The sequence below is a fragment of the Homalodisca vitripennis genome, chromosome 2 (genome assembly GCF_021130785.1).
Source record: "Homalodisca vitripennis isolate AUS2020 chromosome 2, UT_GWSS_2.1, whole genome shotgun sequence".
In the NCBI taxonomy this organism is placed as follows: Eukaryota; Metazoa; Arthropoda; class Insecta; order Hemiptera; family Cicadellidae; genus Homalodisca; species Homalodisca vitripennis.
In genome coordinates, this window is record NC_060208.1 from 35,131,138 (window position 1) to 35,158,941 (window position 27,804).

The 27,804-nt window shown below is 33.0% G+C and overlaps 1 protein-coding gene across 1 annotated transcript in view; it reads right to left on the bottom strand.

The window, feature by feature from the left end:
• Window positions 1-20,756, bottom strand: part of LOC124353789 (ATP-binding cassette sub-family C member 3-like) — a 50,001-nt gene extending 29,245 nt beyond the window's left edge. The window contains exons 1-15 of the mRNA XM_046803786.1: window positions 20,563-20,756; window positions 17,216-17,392; window positions 14,600-14,725; window positions 13,680-13,817; window positions 13,266-13,391; window positions 12,906-13,099; window positions 11,008-11,196; window positions 8,305-8,479; window positions 6,630-6,798; window positions 5,358-5,509; window positions 5,037-5,174; window positions 4,593-4,739; window positions 2,834-2,918; window positions 1,676-1,869; window positions 885-1,061 (exon numbers count right to left, since the gene is read on the bottom strand). Of these exons, the coding sequence (XP_046659742.1) occupies window positions 885-1,061; window positions 1,676-1,869; window positions 2,834-2,918; window positions 4,593-4,739; window positions 5,037-5,174; window positions 5,358-5,509; window positions 6,630-6,798; window positions 8,305-8,479; window positions 11,008-11,196; window positions 12,906-13,099; window positions 13,266-13,391; window positions 13,680-13,817; window positions 14,600-14,725; window positions 17,216-17,392; window positions 20,563-20,607 (2,232 nt within the window). The 5' untranslated portion in view covers window positions 20,608-20,756. The remainder of the gene's footprint in view (window positions 1-884; window positions 1,062-1,675; window positions 1,870-2,833; window positions 2,919-4,592; window positions 4,740-5,036; window positions 5,175-5,357; window positions 5,510-6,629; window positions 6,799-8,304; window positions 8,480-11,007; window positions 11,197-12,905; window positions 13,100-13,265; window positions 13,392-13,679; window positions 13,818-14,599; window positions 14,726-17,215; window positions 17,393-20,562) is intronic.
• Between the last annotated feature and the right edge of the window lie 7,048 nt (window positions 20,757-27,804).

Consider the following 27,804-nt stretch of genomic DNA (forward strand, 5'->3'; position numbering starts at 1 on the left):
AAAAGTAATTCTTTCTCTTATCTTTCATGAAGTTATGTCATGGTCTATTATATAGGATTAGACTATGAGCTTCTATAATGAAATTCCCTTGATTAATTTCGTTAGTGGGAAGTTTTCCTTTACATTCTTTTATTCTACAGGTTTTTTTAACTTCTAGATTTCCCCTCCATTGAAGACAAAATACATTGAAAATTAATTAATTAAAGAAATGAAACATCTGCTCAACATTAGAAAAGTTGACAGTTGACTGCTATAAAATATTTTTTTAAGGAAGAAGCGTATCATAAAAAATTTACAACAGACTCAACTTTGACAACAATACATATCGTAGCTGTGGTGGGAAGGTGTTATTCAATGTGAATGTTGAGTTTAGCTCTAGTTCACTATAAGCTTCTTTGTCGCCAAATTTCTTTTGGATCTTTTCAGAAAAACATGACTCCAGATCCCAAGAGTCATGTCTGTGATTCCAGACGCTGCGCTAAGAGAAAAGTGAACTGAAGCTAAACTGTGTGTTTAATGTCCTCGACTTTGGTCATGCTATTTGTGGGTTAGCCTTCGGCCAAATAAAATTTATAGAAACTTTAGCCTTACATCGTTTTTATATAAAAAGATTAAATTCTAGAGTGCATCACGCATAGTTTCTTAAAGTTTCTATATTAACAAAAGAGTGTTGGAAATATAATAAGATGATAAAATCCTGTTGTGTAGAATTAAATAACGAAACGAAATCTCATCTGATCTACTATCAGCATCAAAATCACGAACTAACATTGTCAGATTTTAATTATAACAGTATTTTCAAACTTTAATTCAAATACTGTATTCTTAATATCTCAGCTAAAATAAATGTTTAGTTTAAATTTGCTAGTTCTAATAACTCTCACCTTCTCTCCGATCTCAGTGGAATCTCCGCCCGGCAGCATGTTAAAATCAGCCTTGAGCGCACAGTTTTCTACTGTTCTAAAGTACTTCTTGCTCTCGTAACTATTTCCAAACAATATATTTTCTTTGAGAGTGTCATTCTGAATCCAAGCTTGCTGAGGCACGTAGGCTATCTTGCCCTGCAAAGATAAAACATCAAGACTAATTTATTTATTGGACGATTGTTATAATAAAATTACAAACATATCTTCGATATATGTATACAGAGTGAGTTAAAAGTATGGATTCAATCTGTTTTGTATGGATGAAGATGGTGGGATGGAACTCGGAACACCTTTCTAGGAAAAAGGAGTGAACTTAAGTCACTGTTAAAACTTTGGCCATTTCCCGAAAATGGGATTTTAGATGGGCGGCTCAACATTTTTAAATGTAAAGACCTATTAAGTGGCACGTCTTAACTTTGTTAATTCCAACCAGAAACTGAAAAAGATAATTCCTCAAAAATGATAAGATAAGGGATAAGTGGTTGCCTATTGCAGTTATTTACTTTCTGATTGTGGATGTTCATATTTTGCCTAAGTTAATGTTTAATTAATTTAAATTAGTTGCTATTTTGTGCTGGGTTGAGATTAAAAGCTCTATTTTTCAATGTTCTTTGTATTTTATCAAGACCTTTCAAATCAGTTAGTGAGTTTTTATATTTAAAACTTTTCAGCCGCCCTCCTAAAACCCCATTTTTGGGAAATGGCAGAAATATACATTCATAAACTGCATTGACATTTACTATACGTACTATAGTGTTGACATAGCCAGAAAGCTTGACCATCTCCCCTAGGAATGCAGAGATGAGAGAACTCTTGCCAGAGCCGACCGTCCCCACCACTGCTACCAACTTTCCAGGCTGTACTTTGAGTGAGATGTTGCGAAGCACTGGGCCCTCGTCTGGACTCCATGAGAACGAACCACTCTCAATGATGAGGGGTTCCTCTGAATATACAAGAAAACAGTATGAGTCCTTCGCAAACCAGTGATAAGTTAAGCGGGTTTTAACTTTTTGTAATTTGTAACTACAGTTATGTTTCATAATAGGGGCCATTATGTAAACTATGCGGCCACGTAAGGCGGAAGCTTCAAGGGCTGACAAAGGGAAGAAAAATTACAAAAATGTGTATACAAATGCTGTTCTTTAACCAACCAAAAAAGTTAGATAACATGGGTTTGCTCGACCTGAATTGTTTGCACCGGTCATGTATATTGTGTATTAATATATGTGCCAAATTAAAGTCGGCTAACTATTTTATTTACCTCTGGATATAATATAAGCGTACCAAAACAATATAAATTGATATTTATAAAAATTCTAATGGTCCTTTTAAGAATTTACATGTTTAACCAGAAATAAAGAACGAATTCAAAAAAACTTGAATTTATTGAAAATTTTAAAAACGTAACTTGGGCACAATGGAAACAGCTGACCGATTCTGTATTGATGAGACAAACGCTGGAATACTTGGTGCACATAGTAGCTTAAACTTGGTGCACATAGTATACTTTCCCTGGCGGCCGAGAGCTTAGCGTCTCCTTATCGTCTTTGAGACCCGATCGGGTTCGAATCCCACTCCGGACACGGCATATTCATACCATAACAATATTTGCCTAGTCTGAATTAATGCAGCATAGTTTCCGATCATCCATCCTCCTAAAACCAGGATTATTGGGGTCTAGTACAAATAACGAGCTTCTATATTTTAGTAATAAGTAACTTTAAGTGTATAAGTGTTGCTTTTATTGTTATCTCAGTTAAACAACATGGATGTTTTAACTTAAAATGATGACCTAATTGACATACAATAGTTAGATGTAGAACAAAGCAACCCAACATAGCGGGAACATTTAAAACATTTTACGCGAGCAAGAGACATTCCCAAAAAGAATACCAAATGTTCCTTACTTCTGCTTTTGTCATGAGAAACTGATTCCATATCCAGCTCTTCTGCATTCATGAACTTGCTTATTCTTTTCAGTGATACCAAAAACTGAAACGGAAAAGACACATTTAAAATTAACTATGGCTATAACAATACCATAATTTCAAAATGGCAACAATAGAAATTGAATATCAAACGCATAATTTTTTCTTCTTGTCTTGTCCTTTGTGTTATTACAATTAAAATCGACATATTGAACATCGGGGAGGATAAAATTAATAAGGTAGTATTCATCACCAAATACAGCAACGTAATTATATTAATTCTTCACATTTTTCATAAGTTAAGCAATAAAATGGCTTCTTAGTAAACATTAAAGACTTTAAAAACCCATTTTTGATTGTATTTAATTTTTTTAACTGTTGCTATGTAAAGCAATGCAGATTTGTAAAAGCTGCACGTATTTGATTTAAAGGAATAAAAACTAAACATATTAAAAGAATCGATTTACAATAATTAACTCAGTTCCAGCTGTTTACTAAAACTTAATAATGTTGAACTATATTGTTCTGAAAATACTGTGTGTAGTGATGTAATTCTTTCTGTATCCCTATACATAAAAGGTATAACTTAATAATGTTTTAAGAACTATATTGTTCTGAAAATACTGTGTATAGTGATGTAATTCTTTCTGTATCCCTATACATAAAAGGTATAACTTAATAATGTTTTTAAGAACTATATTGTTCTGAAAACACTGTGTGTAGTGATGTAATTCTTTCTGTATCCCTATACATAAAAGGTATAACTTAATAATGTTTTAAGAACTATATTGTTCTGAAAATACTGTGTGTAGTGATGTAATTCTTTCTGTATCCCTATACATAAAAGGTATAGGGATCACACACATTAACAATCCAACTTCCTGACAGCCCAGAACTTTAAAAATTTTGCACACGTATGTCATGAATATAAACTACCCATTGGGGTTGAAAAAGGGTTTTAACCCTACAAGAAAAATCCCGATTCTTTTTCAACTTCTCGATATCATAATAGATGACATTTTCCCCTCATGCTCTTCACAATAAAAAAAGGCTTTTTTATGCAGATAGAACACTCATAACGGCTGAAATAGAGTTGCAACCCCTAGAAAAACTCTTTTAATTTTCTGCTCTATTTAAAAAATATTTCTCACACACTTGTCTTATGCACTGAACAGATAAAGTAATGATTTTTCATTATATTAAACCAACTATAGGAGCTGAAATATGTTTGCCCCTATAGAATCATATTTGTTTTTCAACTCCCTGTTGTCCTAAAAAGTGAAATTTTGTCACATTAACCGTTTGTTGAGTTTTAACCGATTAGATTATAGGTTAATTTTCTCCATTGACCATCACTAGAGATTCTTAGAATAAAATCAAATAGTAATATAGTAATTAATTTTACCAGTTTCAAAAATGAAAGGACTTTTTATCTTGAAAAACTGCCCTTTATCGTGTTTAAAGCGATCCTCGAAAATGTAATCAATATGCAGAAAATATTCTAGAGAATATCCACGTTATGTGTGCGTGAAACATAACGGAATATATCTTGGTTATGATATTGTAATGATATGTTGCAAATCAGACTCTACCACCAACTTATTATATAATTAAATTTCCTATAGGGTAATATAAATACTATTAAATAACTCTAATATTTTCATGCTTTTTGAACCTTACAGACAAATTGCAAGTGTGCTTTGACTTTACTAACAGCAAAGCGAACTGTATAGTTTACCTGAAGAGTGAGTTGCACCAGGATGGGTATGATAATGATGGGGACCCTCATAACATTAAAGAGAGCCATCGATACAAAGGCAATCTCTGTGGTGAGCACGTGGCGTTCATCGATCAGCACAAACATCCCGAAAGTAGCCAATGATACCTAGTAAAAGATTTCAAAAACTGTATGTTACAATCCTTCAAAAACAAAGTTTCTGCAGTAGAACCACTGGCTTAGTAATGAAAACTGGTTCCTGCTGAATTATAATAATGTATGTTAGTCTTTCTTACTCATCCTCTATCATCTTCTACAAATAGGTTTATTAAATCTACCTCTGATAATTTAATCAGAAATGCTAGGACGAATCTTATTACTAGTATAAATTAATATATCAGTAAAGACAAATTGTTTAAACTTAATATCATATAAACATTGATTCATAAAGTTTCTAATACTCACGAGAAACGATGAACACAACCACAAAAAGGAAACGGAAGAGTTCCACAAGGACGCTGCCCTCAGCTTCATGAGCTCTTTTTCTCTGATGTCTGTGATTTTGTCTCTAAAACTTGGCTCCCATGCGTAAAGCTTTAAAACCTGTAACAAAGCCCATATTATCATTTAAATAACGCAGTCGATTCAATAGTTCATTTATCATGTCAGTTGGAAATTCTTAGGTTGTTTTTTAAATAAACAATTAATTTTTTCTCTATAAGGCTCTTAAGTTGTCAAGACCCTACAAACTAAAGTATACCTACAGTTCCACTTCTTATAGCCTACCTTTATGCCAGATAGGACTTCATTCACTAGTTTCACTCTTTCGTCTTTCAGCTGCATCTGCTTTGCTTGTAATGTTTTCATCCTATTGGCGATTACACTGTTGATGGGCATGACGATCAACATGACAGTCAGGCCTGCCAACGTCGAGATGCCTAGACAGTGGTACATTTTGGTTTAAAACAAGTATATTTAACTATTTATGTTAACCTCAAAGTCAAACATCTGTATTGTCTTTAAAAACAAAATTACAAAAGAATACATTACAAAATGTGTAAAAGGCATAATGTTAGTAATCTATTTTTGAATAAGCTAATTACCCATTTTGAATAAGCTATTTGTTCAGTTTACGAGAGAATGTTTTTATGTCCTACTTTCTAAGTTGTACTGACTGTGTATGATTTAGAATTAGTATTGTTTTTATATCGTCACTCACCACTACCAAATATTAAAAACCATCAATCAATTTTCCAACAATACTTAAAGCAATGTTCCATTGCTTTAAGTATTGTTCCGCCATGAACACCAGTTCATGGGGCGGAATCAATGTGTTTCTAATTATAGCATGTATTGTCTTGATGTTCAGTCTTTAACTACAGCTTACAAGACAACACATTCTTGTGTGCAGTCGTATGTCTTATGTGTACTTCGTTAAGTGTAGAAAACTCGGTTTCTCCACCGTCCTTAGAGATTGTGTCTAAAAACGTCGTGGTGCACACAATTGTGTACCTGATGGCACAACGAGAACACCTCTTTAGCTAAATTACAATATATTTTGTAGTATATGTGTCCCTGACGTCGAAACTATATATAGAGATCTTTTTCAGCTTCTTCGTCGTCGATTTTATATCTCTCCAGACGAACATAAATCCATATTCCAGATATTGCAGTAAAAAAAGAGTGAAGTTGAGTTAACTCCAACATTCTAAGATTTATTGTTCGGTACCAAAACTAAAATGCAAGTCTTTCGGTACAAAACGCGTCGAAGCATGACTTACACAGTTACATTCTCGAAATACTTTGTCCTCACTGTGTAGATCTACCTTTAGTCAAGGTATGTTGTTTATGACTATTATTATACATTTCCCATAAAATATACCATATTGGTTAACCATCCTACTAACAGTGTGTTTTAATACTTTCTTCGATTCTTAACTAATCAACTGCAATATGGATTCTGATGTATTCACTGACAACATGATTTGGTAATTAATTAAGTACCAAAGACGTATAAACAGACCTAAAAGGAAGGTTGTAAAGGAAGATAATATTTACCTAGGAGGTTCCACAGGAAGTACAAAGCAACTCCGATGGATATTGGAGCAGTCCAGATGTAATGGATGTACTGAGCGAAGTCTGAGCAACGCTGGGCATCCACAGCCATCAGGTTGACCACCTCTCCCACCGTTGACTCCTTGCGGGCTGCAGCGGAAATGCGGAGTGCCTACAGACAATATCAACTAATTATGCCACAAATTATTTCCAAATCTAAAAAAAAGCATTAGGGGAAACTTCAAATACAAACCAAGTAAACTTGGTACAGTTTACTTGGTTACAGTTAATGGTTTTAACAATAGTTGTAATCTTTTTGTTCCACTGTTATGTTCCATTATAAACAAGCGGGCTCAGTGGAAGAAGTAGGTACATTTTGTGTCAGCCGAAACATTAATCATTTATTTATTACTGGATTTACATACAATCAAAATATCGAAAACCGTTCAAGATAAAAAGAATTGTTTATTACAAAACGTTCAGAAAATGCTGTACGCATTCCAAAACACTTATGTTACTGCCAGGTTAAAAAATAATGGAATACCTAGTGATTTTTTTATTTACCGCCGGACTTTATTGGATCGAAATGGCATACCAAACTGATAAGATTTATAAAGTTGAAATTAATTAAATTTACAATATAAACAATGTAACTTCACATTTAACTATCCTATGGCCACCTTGAAGTAATCTATTCGTCCGAATAAAATAACAGGAAATTTTATTTTTAGTACATATTAATAATGTAGGCCTACTCGCTATATTTATGAATTTGTATGTAATAAACATAAAATACTGTAATATTTGTACGAAAAACAATATAAATTTATAGGCCTACGTTCATAGAATGCCAAATATAAATCCATCTGTGGTAGCAAATAATTTATTCAATTACATAGCTCCAGCCTCTATGCGATGAAACGGATAAAGGATACAACAGATGAGAGAGAACAATTAGGGTGGCATACTTTGCGCTTTTCGAGTCACACATAAGATACGGACTGTTAGCCTGGGGTGGAAACTTCAACCACTAACATGCAAAAGGTTCTCAAGAAACATAAAAAAGCAATCAGAATTATGGCGGGACTGCAAAGACTCGACAGCTGCAGAGAAGCTTTTAAATCACTTGGACTTCTTACTGTTGTCTCTCTCTACATCGAGGAAGCTGTGATACATGCAGTAGCAAAAACCCCTACTAGAAGAGGCGAAGTTCACCAATATAACCTAAGAAACAGCACCCAGTACAATCTTCTAGCACACCGAACGACTCAGTTTGAGAAGAAACCGTCATACATGGGAACCAAACTTCACAACCTCCTACCTCCAGATCTGAGAAGCAAGAATGAAAGAGAGCTACCACCTGCATTACACAAATGGCTTATCGAACGTCCATTTTATTCGATGGAAGAATTTTATCAACAGATTTTTGACTTTTAATGTATTTAAAAGTTATTTTCTTGTTACTGTTATTATTGTAATTTGACTTAAATACTATTCTCAAAGAATATGTAAATTAAAGAATTTTGATTTGATTTGATTTGATTTGATTTGATCAATTGTGCAAATAAAATAGTAGACTATTCTTCATTTAGCTAATTCCATATCTACAATATATAGAGTCGAATTAGGTGTGTACACAAAAACAAAAATATTCAGTTCTGTTTACGCAAACAGTTACCTTTTTGTAAACAGCTGACATGATTGCAGTTCTCCAGTTTATTCCAACTATGTACATATTCATCGCCATTTTGTTCAGGAATAGAGTATAAAGTTCAGCCGACAAGAACATGGTGACCGCATAGAGAATTCCCTTCCACATGAAATCTCGCCCGGCGATGTATCTTATTATCAAACTGTATAGGCATAAAACAAAGATAAATAGGTTATACATTAGTACAGCACCAGTTCTATACTGACATAGACTACTTCGTAGTTTTCACATCTAAAGGGAGGAATACAGAAGAAGTTCAAGCCCTTAATTTATGGGGCTTTTGAGATGTACAACCTTCACCATACTTATTAAAATACAAATAATTTTTTGAATGATACAAACATTTTCTTCCTTTTTTAAAAGGGAGATAGGGGAGGGGGGGTAAGTTTAAATTTTCAAATTGCAACTCCTATCTTGTGACATATCATTTTAATGGCCTATTTAATATAAACACAATTACATGAATAAAACATCTCTAGGACGTTCCTAGCAAACGTTATGGGAAAATAACCCATTACATTGTAATGCCACCTAGATAAAGACGCCAAAACCAACACATGCAAGAACCAAAGAACCAAAACTATGCACACCAGAAACATTAGTACTACGTAAAGGGATAAGCTGGACACCTCAAAAACTTACTAAAAGATATCACGCATACATTGTGTTGAAATGCGCAAAATATTGGCATTGTCCCTACAGACTTTTTTTTTGTTATATGTCCATAATTTTTACTAGAAACGGCGTAGAGATATTTTCTTAGTGGCATCGTGTTCCCATTAAATAGACCTTTAAAATGACATGTCACAAAATAGGGGTTGCAATTTGAAAATTTAAAGTTACTCCCCTCGGTATAAGCCTTTGAAAAGAGTAGGAATGTTTTTATCATTGATAAAATCCAAAAAAGTTAAGACTATGGTGAAGGTTGTACATCGATATCTCATTCCGTTTGGAATATATCCAGGCGTATCAGGACTTAATTTACACCCTGTATATTTATATAATAAGCGTTAAGCGAGCACAAAACGATAAACGATTCATTACGGACAGGCCCAACGAGAGGGAGACAGAGGCTAAAAAATTCGGCATTGGTCACGTCATGGAGCTTGTAATTATCTTGGATGTGTAATTTTGTAAACTGCAATTAAGAACTTTAGTTTCTAACCCCGGTTTAATTGAACAGATGTTGATTTATACGGCGTCTGACGTCTACTCGTTGGAACGTACGAACCATCAGACCGTCGAGGGCGTTGTTACAACCATTGTTCACGGCCTTTGACTGCAAGAGGAAGCAGTCTTTAGAATGAAGTTGGCTTACCTTAAGCCTATCAATCGTTGAGATGGAAAAATGTTATCTATGACTGTCTATCTGTCCGAAGATATCTCGAAAACTTACTGACTTATAGAATTTGGAATTGTGCATGAAGCTTCATTTATATATGAGGACACAGAGTTGGATGACGATAGTACGTGTCACTCCATGAGATTTACCTCAGCGTTAGCAAGTACACTGGTTTTATGTGTAACCACGATGACAATAATAAAATTGCAGAATAAATAAAATTGTAAACAAACGTAATACACCCATAAGAGAGTCATAAAAGTGAAACTTGAACACAGATAGTCCAACTATTGCAACACATATACAACGTCATTTTATAGTGACTTGGTGTGTAGAATTTATTATGTAAGCATTTATATGAAACCCGATTACATTTTAAATGTTTTAATGTATTATGTGGAAAGATATGCCAAAAACATTTCCTATGTAGGCTATACATTTTGCGTGAAACTTCATTTCTACAAGAACGAGTTGTAAGATGCCTAATTTTATTTTGTCACCTTCACCTGACGATTTTAATGAATTGAATTTATCACATGAAAGCATTTTTTCTTTATTACATTGTAATGTTCTTGTAATTTTTTGCAATGTAGAAAAAGTGGATATTTTACAGACAACTTTGAAGGAGCCTGGAATTTTGAAATTGCGATTTTGAGGATGATGTTGATATAAAATAGGTGAGTGTTTTTATTTCTGTTCAAAAATGCATTGCTTTTACAAAGGATTAGTTAAACGCCCGTAATTATTGTAACTACCATGGAACACAAACTTCATTATGACACAGTATACATAAAAAAGCAAAGTATTGGCCTTTTATTAATTCGCGTTTTAATTCATAGTCCTCATATAATTAAACTTCAAATGTCTGTTATTGTAAAACCTCCTAAACAAGCAACTGGGCCCATTAGCTTTGGCTTCTCAAGATGATTGTTTGATGTATCACTTTGTTCTTGATCTTTGTATTTAAGTAATCACTTTGGCTTCACAAGATTATTACTTGATATAAATTGCATATTTATGAAGGTTTTCTCAGTACTCGTTCTTGGTTCTTAGTCTTTTGGTACTTTCATAGATATTTAAATACCCAATAAACAAACCTAACAATAAAATTAACAGCATCACAATACAACAAGAATCTCAAAACACACTCTTACAAATCCGACCTCGGTTGTGCTGCGAGTCCTCAATTGTTTGTTGTATGTTTGTTCCAGGACCTCGTGGTGTCCTCGTACAAACACACACACACACAGGCACACAAACAAAATTTCTTATATCAAAGCTTTTAACATATTTATATGGTTTATGCATTTTGTTATAAAGCTACTTACTTCAAAATTTGAGGGTTGATAAACTCTAAAGCGTCCGCTACTATTTTGGCCAATCCTCCAGTCAAAATAGGCAGCCACAGCATTTTCAACATGGGTCCCAATACCGATACTGGTTTTCTTTGTTTCTTTTGTGGGTTTTGTACATTATGCGTCCCATTTGGTATATCCTTTCTGGTCGGTGCTGCATTTCTAAAAGAAACATTTACGTTACAATTAACTAAAAGTGGATGAGCAAGAAACAAATCAAAATGAAAAAAATTTATATACTCAAGTAATGTCCACCTGATAAGAGAAAACTACTGCAATAGGCTGACTAACTTGTTTGTGTACATGGAAATCTTGTATGTGAGGAAAAGTCTTCCCATAATTTGATGTGGATAAGTTGCTTTATCATGACAACAAAATGCACTCCTTTGTAATCATGTAGACAAGTTATTATTCACCTATAAATAATGCAAACCAATATGAATGAAACAACAGTGTCCATCCAGCTCCTTACAGTTGAGTTAAAAGAGCAAACCGATTTATTTACAGCTCATAACAACCCTTTTAAGAAAAGGAAACATCGTGGGGAGGACACTTGAGCCCAATGGCAAACGTGTTTTTTTCTGACACACGAACAAGTCAGCTTGTTACAGTTATGGTTGAAACCTACTTGTTGTTTCATACACCACAACGAAATAAATATAAAGTGTATTTCAAAACTGTAAAGAAAGAGAAAAGTAAAAGCAATAATGGACTGGTGATGGAGCAATATTCTGCAAAGGGCCAAGAAAGAATAAAAGTAACTTCCTAGCAGTGAATGGACTACGCTTTATATTTAGGCTCAGTGTTCATACTAAATTTCCGTTTGTATTTAAAGTTTATATTGATGTGAGGAAAAAGTGAGTATAAACTCTAAAAACACATAATTAGTATTTACACGCAAAAGAAATCTATTGTCTGTTAGAATGTTAAAAAAACCGTTTGCTTTGATAAGACGTATGTTAAGAACATGTATCTAGTATACAGATTTATTTCTGTGTGTGTGTGTGTGTGTGTGTGTGTGTGTGTGTGTGTGTGTGTGTGTGTGTGTGTGTGTGTGTGTATCTGTCTGTTTTATGCATTTACAATTTTCTCTATGGATTTGAAGCTCAAAATCATACCCTCAATCCATTTATAATATACTTTATTACTGCCCCTTCACTGACGGATCTAGGTTGTAATCTTTGGGGGTGGAGACATACGAAGAATCTAAGGGTCTTTTATTTTAACTTAAAACGCATGATTTTCAGAACCAGACCATCTAATTTTATTTTTATTTCGCCCACTACTAATTCTGTATATTTTATAGCATAAACCGTTCAAAACAATACAGTTCTTAGGTCAAATGGTATTGCAATTTACTATGGTTACTATTAACATAATTATGAATCTGGAAAAAGTTTGTTTGTTCATTACGTATTTTTAAAATTTTATTTGTATTTTTCAGCATTGTGAACTTATAAATATAAATGAATAAGAAAAGGTACATAAACATTAATTTCATCTATCTTTCGATACAAGTTTGTGAGTCCATACCCTTCACGATGTCACTTCCCTAAATAGTATTATTAATTCTGAGAATTTGTTCTTTGTTGAACCCAGCCAGCCATTTGTTTTTCGCACAGATAAAAAGATATTCCACAAGTTGCACTTTTGGAAGTGCAATGTGAAATCTATGCAAATCATTTTGAACAAATCAGGATACTATTTCTCAGTAATGTGCTCAAATAAAGCAAGTGCAAATTTCTTTCACATGCATTTTTAAACATCTAAAAAAGTAAACATAAATATTCTGGAGGTACTGTGCATCCCTTAAATGAGTAATTTTGTTCTCTTTTTATTTACATCGTCTTTGCCAGTATAATTAATCTTACCCGTGAGCGTTTTCGACATTTTTCTTCCATCGCTTCTCAAATCGTGGAACCAGGTATGCCGATGTGTCTTCAAGTTTCAGATGCCAGAGGTCTGCAGATGTCAAAGTCTTCCGAAACCCTCTCCAAATAAGTCCGTCAAACCAGCCGACAAGTGTTCGATTCACAAATGATGACTCGATTTCAGGACATATTTTCTAAAACATAAAAACCGTCTAAGTTGTTTGTAATTTTTCAATTATAAAAATGATGACATAAATGTCTAGTAATTGATTACAAGTACGTGATAAATTATTCCATGGATTCAAACATGATACACATACTGACAACATTCAAACTTCTACAATGTAGTTCTGTATGTACCTCGTATTTAGAATAATTTGAATATCTCGGAGGTCGATCTGCAAACACGTTTATCACCATCATCACCACAACGACCGGGTAGTAGATCATATACAGGACATATCTGAAGGCATTTTCCTCTGAGTTCTGTAATCAAATACAGAAAATATTTTTAAAATTTTATAATCTCAGATTGTTATTACATCATAAAAATATTATTATATAATGAATAAAAATTTGTTTCCTTAATGTCCATTATTTAAATTTAACACATCACGTGTTTAAGCATTATGCCATGTTCACAGGTTAATATAGATGCCCCTCACAACAAAATAAACATGATATGTTCTGTTATTATACTCTTCAATAGCTAATTGCAATTAAAACATTTAAAGATAATAAAAAGCCATCACTCAAGTTTCTAATTCTACTCACTAGGGTGTCATCCCGAATGATCTCCGTACGAAACTGGGCAGCTCCTGTGACGCTCAACAGTAGCCAAAATATAAACAGCACCCCGGAGGTGTGGAGTCCTCGCACCTTGTCCCATATTAGGAGCACAAATGCTAATATCTGCAAAAACAATGTATAAAGTACAAGTATTAACATGAGACTGTCCCTGTCCGCACCTGAGCGTCACCGGCCACGCTCATTCGTAGCGAAAATACCAATAGCACTCCAAAGGTGTGGAGCCTTTACACCTTGTCCCATATTAGGAGCACATGAATGCTAGTATCTGCAAAAACTATATATAAACTACAATTATTAACATGAGACTATCCCTGTACACAACTGAGCGTCACCAGCAACGCTCATTCGTAGCGAAAATACCAACAGCACTCCAAAGGTGTGGAGCCTTTACACCTTGTCCCATATTAGGAACATGAATGCTAGTATCTGCAAAAACGATATATAAACTACAATTATTAACATGAGACTATCCCTGTACACAACTGAGCGTCACCGGCTACGCTCATTAATAGCCAAAATATAAACAGCACCCAGGAGGTGTGGAGTCCTCGCACCTTGTCCCATATTAGGAGCACAAATGCTAATATCTGCAAAAAAACAAAATTCAATTTTGAACTGTTAGGTAATGTTACTTAAAACGTTTCATCCTTAATAGGTTTTTATCGGCTAATTGTTCAATTATTTTACTTCGAGTACCTACTTCAAGAATCTATTATAAAAAACGTGAATAGCTAAAACCAACACAAGCACTAGATAACCGTCCAGGATTCTTTTAATTTTATATAATTTCATGTCATAGTGATACATAAGGAAAATCTTGTAAACAACAAAATTTTAACTGAAATCACTAATTATCTGGTGATTTCAATGCGATTTATACTTACAAAAGTCAGTGTTTGTATCACTGGTGTCCACAGATCCACGGGGAACACGTTCTCGCCCTGGAAGTGTTGAATTGCTGATCCGACAAGGTTGGTACCACTGATGCCTATCAACACCAGGTTTAGCAACTGTTGGACACAACATTGCAAGGTAATATAATATTATAATGTCTATAAGTTCTATCAAATCGTAATAATTCAGTTTCAATTTAAAACATAATTATGAATGATCACCCTTATCACTATTGAATGTATAATGGTTTACGTTCGTATTTTATCTCAACGTCAACAAGATTAACTTTTAATCAGTTATCTACTTGGATTAGTAAGAGGATTCATAGATAATTTATATTATAAGTTAAACACTCCATTTGGAAGGACATGCATTTTTTTGATAATACAACTGATGAAAGCTGATTTAACAACTACAGATATATTTCAAACTCCATAAGCACACCAGGAAGTATTTTATTTTTTGCTCTTTCTCACTTTAAACTCCAGTTTAGTTTCAGCAGTTGCCTCTCTTGTTCCTTACACCACCCACGCCAGTACAGAACTTCAGATTCAAAATCGTCCTTGAAATTGTAACAGCATTGTACTTCAAAAACAATTTTTATGGTGCATTTGTATTGATACTTTATGTGTAAAAATTTAATGTTCTATTAGGGTTGTGTTACAGAAGTAATATATTGCTAAACCTGCCTTGATAGGCTGAAAAATAAGAGTTTATATAGAAAGATGTATTTTTAATGTTTTCTTGAAGCTGGAGGAGTAATGTTATGTCAGGGAAGAAAGGCATTTTTCCACAACTGCCCAGATAGTGCTTTATATAGAAATTACTGTATGGGTTGTTTCATGGAAACAATTTATTTCCTTTTTAAGGTTGATGAGATAAGGTTTATGTCAGAAAATTAGTGTATTTCGAAACGTCGAGGTTGGGAGATAAGATTACGGCGTGGAAGCAGCGTATCTCCATCGCTATTTTGAGATTTATCTATTGAGTTGTACGATAATACAGATGTACACTTATCATTAAATTAACCAGGCTGATAAACGGAGGTCTAAAGAAAACACCGATTGAACACGTTATGGCAAACCAACAACTTAATGCATAAGACTTGAAAGTATGTTTGACAGCTATGTCATATACCTTTGTTTTTATGTTTAGAGTTATCATTATTTAGAGCTTAACGAAAGAAGATTACGATTTCTTTAATATTCAGATTACAAGAGTAGTAATTACATAATTTAAAAGTGTTGTTTCCATTCTTATTTTTGTGTAAATCCTATGAGTATAAATTACTATAGCTTTGTGAGGCAAAAATTCTCGCGCTGTAATTTGATAGTATAACATAAAATATTGCAAGAAAATATTCAAAACATAAACAAGGTGACTCATTCAATTGCGTTAGGGCAATATGTACTACTCATCCCAAAAGGAGAAAACTAACATTTCACTATCCCTCTATCGTCAAAAACAAACTTCAAACAAAGAACACTACAGGCATTATCCACAAACCATATGGTAGTATTTCATCTTATGTCACCTTTCTGTGTTTTGTTGTGCAATGACTCATTACAAATTTCACATCTGAAGTTATCTTATCAGAATATCCGCTGATGCTACAAAAACAGCTGTATCATTGCTATTACAGATAAGGTTATCATTCGACGCGACTACGACTTGTTTTCTGACGTACGTTAATAATTGTTGAGAGCATGAATGGCTGAGGTAAAAAATATTTTATCTCCCCTGCTCAACAGAGTTGATTTTGTGGAGGGAACTGCCTAATAATATAGAACCCAATGTACCATATTAAGGTTTTGAGGTTTGGATACCTTAAATCATAAAATATTTTGTGTCTTAAAAAAAATTATAAATTGTCCCTTCAAATAATTTAATTAAATATATTTATGTATTAAATTTTAAATATTTTTAAGTTCGTGGTAATTTTTTTTAAACATAGGTAACTAAAACATATATTTTCCAATTTAACACCCCCAGATGCATTAATTTAATCACCCTTTGCCTATTTAACAATCTTAACTCATTCAGCGATTCCGTTCCCTCATTACAGTGTCAACACTTCGATAAGACGTAATTAGAATACTTCTATAACATTTCAAATTTAATATTTCAATAAGAAAGAAACACATACAACGTGTTAAAAAACCAAAAACTAAGCACTTCGTCCTTTGACTCATATAATAAAATAAAAAAAATCTCAATCACAAATTGAATTAAAAGTAAGTTATATAATTAGATATTATTCTTAAAAGATGTAATACGGCTAAACTCTAATTTATTAATGTGAATACAGTTTTCCTAAAATACAATTGTGTCTATATCATAGTGAACTATATTATGTTTATCATTATCGCAAAAAAGAATCTGCACAAGTCGCTTAAGAAGAGCAACCAAATTCACAAATATCTTCCCATTGGTAAAAACATACAAATTGAAAAATCTAATTAAAACACCTGTAATTTATTAACCCATTTCATGATGTCATTTTATATTTTGCTGTAATAAAAATGAAACTATTGGCTTAACTACAATGCTAGAGAATTCTACATCAGTGTATCTCGAAAGAACAAAAAAGCGAAGACTGAACTTACCAGTTTGGCTGTTATCAAGGGGGCCCATGGGATGTCCCGACATTTGCTCTTGAGGATGAAACAAATCTCTACAGGAGAAAGCAGCCACAGCACCAGACAAGGGACCCACACCAGGACGGTCTTCTCGAAGCAAAGGGACAAGTCTGGGTTTGATGTATCCCATATTGTCGCATAGTCCTGGACAATCCAAACATTAATTGAATCCAAACAATAATTAACTGAGATATATCTCTTAAGCGGGAGCAGCCCACACCAGAAAAACCCTAATTGTTACACTATATTCATGATTCATGCTGATGCTAAGCACATCAGCTATTGCAGATAAACCAGCCGATAGTTTTTTTTTCTGAGGAATATAACACTCGTTAAAGCAAATGTCTTAAACGCTTAATCCTTGTTCGAGCTTCCCGGAAGCAGAGTACCAAAGTTACAAAACTTCCTTCTAATCATTTAATTTTAAATGTTTTGTCTACAACTAATCTTTGCAAAACAAAGTAGTTATTGCAACTTTTTCTTTTACTGTTATATTTCTAGCAAATAAAACCCATATTATCTGTAACCTCTTTTTTTCTTCTGTATTTCCGGTTTATCTAGATTTTCGTTTATCCTATTCACTTCCGATCCCAACTCCGAATCATTTGTAAACTTAGGCTCTTCTTAAACCCACGGAGATATGTGTTTTAATTTAGTTGTTCTCCTAAAATGAATACTTTAGTTCATGAAAATTAAAGTTTATATACTAATGTACTTCATATACCAAATACTAGTTGATCTCTATGATTCGCTTCTATTTCCAACTCTTCTTGGTATCATTATAATTATATTTATACGTTACGTGTCAAATTGATCAAATCTATCAATACTTTGATCTTCGATCATTGATTATTGATCATCACTTACTAACTTGTTAAAATGAAATTTATTAATATCGTCAAGCTACCCCAATCCATGGTGCTATAACAGAACCGGCAGATATTTTGTACCGATGTGCCATCTCGTATATGCTCCTATTCTGAATACATTTGTCGTTACATTAACCTCATTGTAATTGTGTTCTAGTTATATATGGTGTGTTATTTAATCTTTCAAAACCCAATACAGCAGACTACTACTTATCAGTCAGGCTCTCAGTAGGCTATCATCAATTAGAATATTGAAACTATTAGCACAAAATAAAAGGTAATAAAAATAAGACGTACAGATAAAACCTTGCGATTTATCGTAAATTTGGAAAAAATTATTCTTTTTATCACAGTCATATTATAATGTCTGAATCATTTAGTAGTATAGGCGATATTATTTATAGGAAATATTAGCCAGAAGTAGATATTAGGGGGGAAGAAATCTTGATGAAGAAAATTCTACCTACTAGAAAGTTCTGCATGTTCTAAAACAAGAATTGTAAAACTCGATTGAATTAATTTTATTTAATAAATTGTTCTCATTAATATAATCTAAAATCACTATATATATATATATACTATATATATATATATATATATATATATATATATATATATATATATATCTGTGATTTATATATAATATAGTAGATACAGTAAATTATATATATATATATATATATATATATATATATATATATATATATATATATATATAAGATAGTAAGGATATTTTTAAGTATTCTAAATATATGTATATGGGTGACAATTGTGCCCTTGACGAGAATACCTCTTCATATAGATTACATTATATTTTGTAGTATATTTTTCTCTGATATCGCAACGATTCAAAGAGTTGATTTAGAGCTTCTTCGACGATGACATTTTTATCTCTTCAGACGAACATGGACGCTATCCTGGAGTCAATCCTGTGACAGCGTCAGATTTAAGACGCTGTACAAGGGAAGGTGAACTTGAACTAAATTCAACATTCTCGTTGAGTCAATCCTTTCCACCATAGCTACATAATATGTATGTACAACGAATGTTTGTGTATAATTAATAACTTTATTCAAGCTAGGCCAAGTTAATTAGGTTTTGTGCTAAGAATATTTTATTTTTTTATTACACACATTGTATTTAGAGTGTTGCATCGCCAATTAAATTATTTTGCTTTATACATTGTTTTATTAACATTCTCTTATCATCTCTACCATGCTGTCCTGACACTATGTGATGATGGTATACAGTTAGGAATCCATGCTCCTTACTTTAACTTTACAAATCATGGAAAATATTTCTTCACTGTGTGTGAACGCAAAATTTAATAAAAGCGTTATTTAAACTTTTAAACCATAAATTGGAATGTTACAAAATCAAAAAATTGTTCCAATTTCGTTATTTCGGTTAGCAAGATTCTTTAAAATTAAATAACAAAAGCAAATCAGAATAGAATCCGTGGAATTACTCGAAATATATCTACTGCCTACACAAAATCACATTTTTAATGTACTACTTCATGAATAAATACGCAAGGGTGTTGAATTTTGAAAGGTTTGACTTTATCAATGCTTATCGCAATTCTTCTTACGTAAGTGAAAATTGACTTTAGTCATTCTTATAGGTGATAGACATATACAAAAATATCATTATTTATGTCTTTATATATCATGAATCCCGAAATGTCTAAGATATGACATTCTTCTGAAATTAATGTCGTTTATTGGCTAACAATACTCTTCGGAATAAAAGTCTTGGGATAAATATAACTATAGTATACTACTAGAAAAGGAACTTCGTTTAATCAATTGCAACCAATTCTCTATCATGGCATCATTAACCATGCATTACAAACGTTAAAAGCTTATATCTACATTATTTAACAATAGAATTTTATTATCTTTATGTCAGAAAATTTGTAATTGGATTGAACAACTTTTTGTATTGTTTAAAGATGTCCATAATCTTATTTGTTTTTACGGTATTAAGCTTCAAACAATTTAACCATTCACCATCTTAATACGTGAGGTGATAATATAATACGTATTAATTTTTCTCGTGATTTGATACTGCGATAACAATAATTGACCACATTTTAGTTTTATATCTTGTAAAAACATATACCGACAGAGATATGTGAAACGAAAAGAGATAGAAAATTGGGTGCATTTATCTTTTAGCTTCTCTTGGCTTATCGAACAATATCCTAAAGTTTGTGTAGTTTGGCTACATTCTTGTATAAAAATGTATGATACATATTATATCATATCATGTACGTAGTATTTTAGGAAAAAGTTGCTTTGGTCAAATAATTACTACTCTAGAAGATCAGAGAATATAACAAATCTGTACTAGTATTAACTGCTCATAATTGAAAATGATACGTAATTGAAACATACAAGAAGAGCACTATAGGTCGGTAGTGAACTATAACTCTCTACTCACCCAAAAAGTGGAGTAGCAAAAACTACTTTCTGCCGTTGAGCCCATTCTTTGCTACGAGAAAGAGCAGACCATCAGTTGCACCGTAACTATCTGCAATTTTTGACTTTCGGACTGACAAGATAGCGTGAAACTTTGAGGCTAAAGGATGGGAAAACTCGACATTACGTGGCTCGCCATAGCAAACTGATACTGTTGCAGCACACACTCCTTTATACATCCAGGTGGATCAGTCATAAAGATAGCGAAGTATAGCAAGTGATAACTACGACTCATGGTGATAATGCGGAACAGAGTTTGGCATGGACAGTAAGACATCGATATTCCATTAATCGACAACAGACAATCGATATCACTATTAGGATGTTACTAAGGACACTAAAATACGTTTCAAAACAAACATATCTGATTGAGTCGATTAAGCCTCCTTGTTAGATGTCTAGAAATGTTTCTTAGCAAATTTCGTAATGCTATGTTCAAATAATTAATAAAAATTAATGTAACCGATGTATAACATATTCCTTTTAAAAGTTACTCGGTTCCGGGTTATACGATGTTAATACGAATATGAGATGGCAGTGAAGGAAACCGGATTTAGCCGGACATTTGCAATCGTTCAGTAAAAAAAATTGGTAGTGCCACGTTTTAAGGTCTGCAATCCAGGTCTCTTCCTCAGGTGGATAACTAACCTAACACAATTCAATCTAGGTTAAATAAATAAATCGTACCATAGACTTGTGACACAAAATCATTTGACCTTAACAGGTTTGTAATAAGAAATCTCTCAAACAGATATAAATAAGAACATTTATTTTGTAATTGTTACATGAAAATTTATATTTTAAAATGTATTTAGATAAATATGCGTTTTATTGAGTGTCGGTATTTATAAATTAATTATTCGTATTATAATTGCAAACTTATTATTCACACGTAAAAATCTTTTTGATAATATTTAATGAATATAGGAAAGCAAAATTCGCCTCGAAATATGAAAAAATTTAAATATGTTCGTGTATTTTTTACATAGAATTTCATTGTTTGCACACTACCAGATAGTTATGAAAGATCTAGCTGGATACGTATCCGTGGTTAAGTTCCTATCCTGCAGAAGATCTGTGCATCTGGTAGATTCCAACATCTAGAAGTTTTTGGCATATACAAAACGTCAGGCGTTGCAAATGCATAGCCTTGGAAAGCTTCAAGCCCTTTGAGACAGTTAAGCTCCGGTAATTTATTTTCTAGACGAGCATAAGTCACACTATCATTAATACTAGCTTTGCCTAGAATATCCTGCCCCTTTCACCTTAAAACAAATACATGCATTCATAAACTGTCCATACTTTAAGCTTTGGCTCCAAAAACAACTATTTAAAATTTCCCCATGTAACAGTAATAAAAATCTTTTATAAAACTCAAACTTTCGTAAGACTCTAGAGCAATTAAGCAAACATCTCTGAGCCCAAATATCTCTGGGTCTTTTGATCCAAACAGAGCGAATTGAATGTTCTTGGTTAAAATTGTTCCATGAAACTTTCATTCAAGTTTACGTTCAATCACGTTAAAATTTCCATGAAAAGGTTTAGATCATTTGGTTGTGCCGCCTTAGCTCTAAAAGCTAACTAGATACTATTAAGATATATTCAACATAAAGTCTGGGCCAACATTTCCAAATTAATTCACGTATAAGTTAAGTAGAGTAGTTGGTTGAATATTGGCACTTGGTTACCTCTCCCACGACTCATTGAGCATGAATAACCACCAAATTTACCAATCCGCCATACCCAAAAAATTTCCCTACTTTTGTGTTTGCGAATTATTATTTATGAATAATTGTGCCTTAGAACATCGTATTGGTACGTTTCAAACTAAAGCATTCACACGATTTTCAGGTTTCCTGTATAGAATTTGACCTGTAGATCCACCCCTTTCCTCGAAGATCACTCAACAACTATCTTGAGTCATTATTATATTCTATAGACTATCAATACCAGTAAGGTTATATTCAATGCATCCTTAGAGTGTATAGAACTTCTGTCGAGAAAATAGTGTTAGTCTTGGTTCCAAATACGCTGTCGAACAATCCGCGGTGAACATTTAAATAATCGAACGCTTATGTCCATTCTTTTGTTTAAGTCCATGCAACAAGGCGTCAACTCCGTTCAGGAAACGCCTCCTTCGATCGGATTAGCCCAAACAAAACCCTAAGGTTATCAAATAGTCGTGCTTGTAGACAACCATGGTGAATTCCGTGACTATCTGTTAGTAAATACGAGTCTAATTGTGAGTTACACAGTAAAAACCAATAGGTATTTTTTTATGTGCAGAGAAGAGTCCCTAACCATTATTTTTGTAGTCATTTTCCAAATTTGGATATTGATCTTTTTTAGAGAGAATTACATCGTGAATTTGAATTCTTAACACAAGAAAAGGTGAAGTCAGCAAGAATTGAATGTGTGTTTCCAACACAGTAATGAAGACTACTTGTAATTTGAATGACCCAATCAACTTGAACGTATCATTACCGAACGACACTTTCTTATACCATGAAGTGTTTTCTGTTCTGGCATAACATTGTAGAAGAGGCACACTAGAACAAAATCATCAACTGTTAAAATAGTAGGTAATTTTAATGGACACTCAACATGACTATAGAGGTTATTTTGTTCTTACGTTACAAACAATTATAATTTTTAAGCAGTTATAGACAGATTGTTTCTTTGAAACGTTCTAATTTTTATATGACTGCGCGTAGCCTGAGATTTAATCTACTTAGCCAGATATGAAATATTATCCCTCATTAGTAATATAGAAATAAATAGCTTTGGCCAAAAATCAAACCATTTTTTTATTAAAGACGGAAACACTAAAAAAATGTCATTGATTAAACAAAAAATTTAATAAAATAAAAACTGATATTTTTTATAGTTGTTTTACTGCGTTACTCTGTTAGTTATGGCATGCGTTGATATTATTTATGGATAGTAACTGTGGTGTTTCCTTTAAGGTTTAACAGCTTTCTTATAGATTACAGATAAATCCATAGTTGCGACAGACCTTCATTACTCGACAATAATTTCTAGGACTAAGAGAGACTAGTTCACACCTAGCTGCTCTTGTCGTGTACATTAAGTACTTAAAGTACATCCGTCCTTATCAACAGCTTATCTGAGTTACCTCGTGTCAGTCAATTCGATAAAGAACTGCATGCAATCACATTAATGCAATGTTAAACTTTCGAGTTTGTCATTTTATGGTTCAGTTCCCATAACATTCCAAGGCTGTTAAAATCTCAATCAGATAATAAAGCACAAGCCCTAATTAAAATAACTTAATTAAAGAGTTTTAAATTTTAATAGTTTAACTTTCTTGGTCCGCACATGCAATGTCTTGTATAATATATGCAATATAATTTTTGTATAAAATACTCGTATTGGCTAAAGTTCTTTGCGAGTAATTCATTAATCGTCTACTCAAGGACTAATATATTTACACGTACGAAATTTGTTTTTGAAAGATTCATGATTCCGACTGACATACTGAACGTGGCTTGATTTATATCATTATCATCTTATCAGTGACAAGACGGATATCTACACTTTCAACACTCTTAACTTGAGAAACCATCTTCTTTTAGCCGTAATGTTTTTTAATCTGACTGTGAATATTTTTAAATGACATGTGTGATGTTCTGAAGTAATTGTAATACTTCTCAAGATTTCTAAAAACATCGAACGTATTAAAATTTAAAATACGTCAAGATTTATTTTTTGTTTTGAACGTACCTACTCGTACGAGCACTGTTCAAAACAACTTACTTAAAATATCCCTTCCGGCTCAGTAGGGATGAAGGTAAATTTAACATGAGGCTGTAATTTTGAAATATCAAACTGAAGATGCATTATTAGTTTAAATGTTTTATTCGCTCAGCACTGATGGAAAAATAGTCCTATGTTGGCATGTTAATATAATCGTAACACTTTCAAACATTTAGAAAGTCCACATAATCCTTACTAGACACAATCTGTGACCGTATACAATTCTTTCTAAAAACGTGGACTTGATTTAGTTATAATTAATCCGAAATTATGTTTGTAAATATATTCACTTTTAACGGTTCAATTGTATACTTTTATAAGTTAAAAGACCACGATCTTGAAACCTGAAAAGTTATGGAAGAATAAGCAGGGATAAATGTTACTTGGAATTATTCGACGATGTTATGAAAAGTATAAATTTGTATATATCTTGTGTATACCCGAAATAAACATTTTGCCCAAATCCCATATTCAATATATTATGAGTATTTCATTGGTTAAGACTGGCTAATGAACTCGTCAAAACTAAATACAAATACTGCCTCTGTACGAAGTTAAGTCTGTATCTATTACGAACTACGGTAGTTATCGCCATCCAATTGTCCCCACAATGTTGTGTGCTAGTTAAAAGTTTAAAATTATGTACGCCCGCTATCTGGAAATCATACGAGATACCAAAAAATCACGCTTGAACAAACATTATTGTAAATCACTAAAACACTTCTTTTTTGTTCTTTCCCCCAAAACTGTCCAAACTTTGAATGAGCGCTATCTTGGAACCTTAAGAGATAAAGAAAAAAGTAAAAGAATAAAAGTTGTTTATTAATGCAGAATATATTTAAACATTCTTCGCCTTTTGTCTATGGTGTGAATTATTTGAGTTAACAATATTTTTGTCGAGTGTTAATGGGCGCCATCTTGAAACTCTTAATCGGAATGGCTAAAAATTTAGTGCAAGTACTGCCTGTGTAGCAAGTTTAGTCTGAATATTTAAAAAATTACGGCATTTATCATGTTTACAAGATCGCGTTATATTAAGGGCCGTATTCAGCTTAATATAAAAAGATATTCACGTCCCGTAATGTCCCACCACCGCGCCCCCGTCACACAGCTTAACCCCCCCCCCCCCACCTGTTATACCATTGACAAAAAGTTATTATTTTGTTAATGATAGTAAGATTCAGGAATAATTTATAAGTATTAGATTGAGTAATCTCCTCCATCGACACGGTCCCCAATAGACGTGTGGCGGGACCCGGGCTCCGGTAAAGATTGTCCGAAAAAGCCGGTCTGAGTATAATAAAACCTGGTTTTATTTCATGAGTACACACACACACACACACACGCACACACACACACACACACACACACACACACACACACACACACACACACACACACACACACACACACACAGTCTGATTTTGGTGGTTTTGGATTCTGGGAAGTAATGCTTAGAGAAAATCCAAATGTGTTACCACTTAAGATGCATGTCATTCAACGACCTTGTAAAACTAGAATGGTTACTGGTCACCATTCATTGTCATCCATTCACTAAGTTTAATTCACTAAGTCTTTTTGAGAAATTTGAAGGGTTTAGAAGTTACCCCAGTTACTCCTTCAGCAGTTACGGCTCTGTAGTTCTAATACAATTTTACATGTCATCACCGTATCATAACTGTGAAATTAATAATAAAAAGATAATTTTGTGATTTTCAAAAGAGAACATCCGGTAACAACATGAACCTCTCACTTTGCCTCCACAGTTTTTGCAAGTCACTGTACAACACAAAAACACAATAAAATGAAAAGCGTACTACAAGACATAACTGCTTGTCATTGTTACTTAACAGTTTGTAATTGTGCATTGAACTCTGGTGGGATCAAGGATTGTCAACTGGCCAGAGATAAATTGGTTCTAGTTGGAGAGGCTATGGCAGTTCTGATTGTGAAATACTAGTGTTTTAGCCTTGAGATAAAGAGACAAAGATAGTTCATTACCTCTGTTATCTCTGTTGTACTACATATTACACTACACCATCATCGGGCTTAAATCTAATTGAGAGTAATTAACCAACTCGCAAATTAATCTTTAATCTCATGTCACACAGTGCACGCCCTTGCAGAGTAATCAGTGGTGCCAATAATACGATATGCAAAATAACCAATACTGCCAACAGTGCTTAATTGGACAACTAAGCATCTCAGACAAACTAATACCAAATTCTCTACTAAAATAGTAACTTATTGAAAGTTTTAATTTACAACCATTTGAGTTTGTGAGTTTATTTCTTTTATTACCAAACTGTTTCGTGGTACTTGCAGAAAATTATATGTATAATAATCACCCATGTACGGATGGTGATTTCGCATGGAATTGTTTCGTGAATGCATGCGAATTATCACGTAAAAGAGTACCGAACTTTAGTACATGTATAAATTAAAATTTAAATAATAAAACCATAGTTGAAAACTAAATTTATAAAATTTTAATTTTAAAATAACCAAAGCTATAAGTAAATTATAAATAAAAACATCTGTCAAAATTAAATTATACAACAATGTATATTTGCTAAAGTATTCTAAGCACTTGCAATGTTCAAAGAAAAATTAATTTACTCTCTAACTTAAATTAATAAAATGTTGTCCAAAACTAAAATTTTACTTTTAAATATTTAAAGGAAAATGGAAGGATTGACTTGATAAACTTTTAATAAATTCAAACTTTTTAAATCACTTTTGACATCAAATACACAACAAAATCAAGTGTAATCTAGATGAAGAGGCGTTCTCATTGTCTCATCAAGCACACAATTATATCTAGCACTTGATTTTGTAGTGTAGATGTCTCTGATGTCGAAATTATGCAGATTTCGTTTTGAGCTTCTTTGTCGCCGACAACTTTTGGATTTCTTCAAAGGTACATGACTTTAGATACCAGGTGTGAGTCTGCGACAGCGTCAGATTTCAGACGTTGCAGTAGGAGGAAGGTGAACTGGAGATAAACTCAACATTCACATTGAATCAACCCTTCCCTCCATAGCTACGTTATATGCATAAAATTCGTTTCTCACCGCCATGCATTGAGATTAACCTAAATTACATTTATTTTTGTTGCCTACGTGTCTCTGATTTCAAAACAACGCTTCCCACCAAAGCTACATTATATTTAAAATACAGGCTATTTTGACTGCTATACAGGTTACGGGTATTTGACTGCTACTTGTGGCTACTTGTGTAAGTCCCTGCATGTACATCAGCATATTATATATTCTACAATTTCAAGATTGGGTATTCAAATTTAATTACTATACATTTTGCAGGAGATGAAAAAGCACATATTACGATCAGGGACCGGACATAAACCTTAAAATAAACATTTTTAAATTTTAAACATTACATTCACATTTTAAAAGAAGTAAGTAAT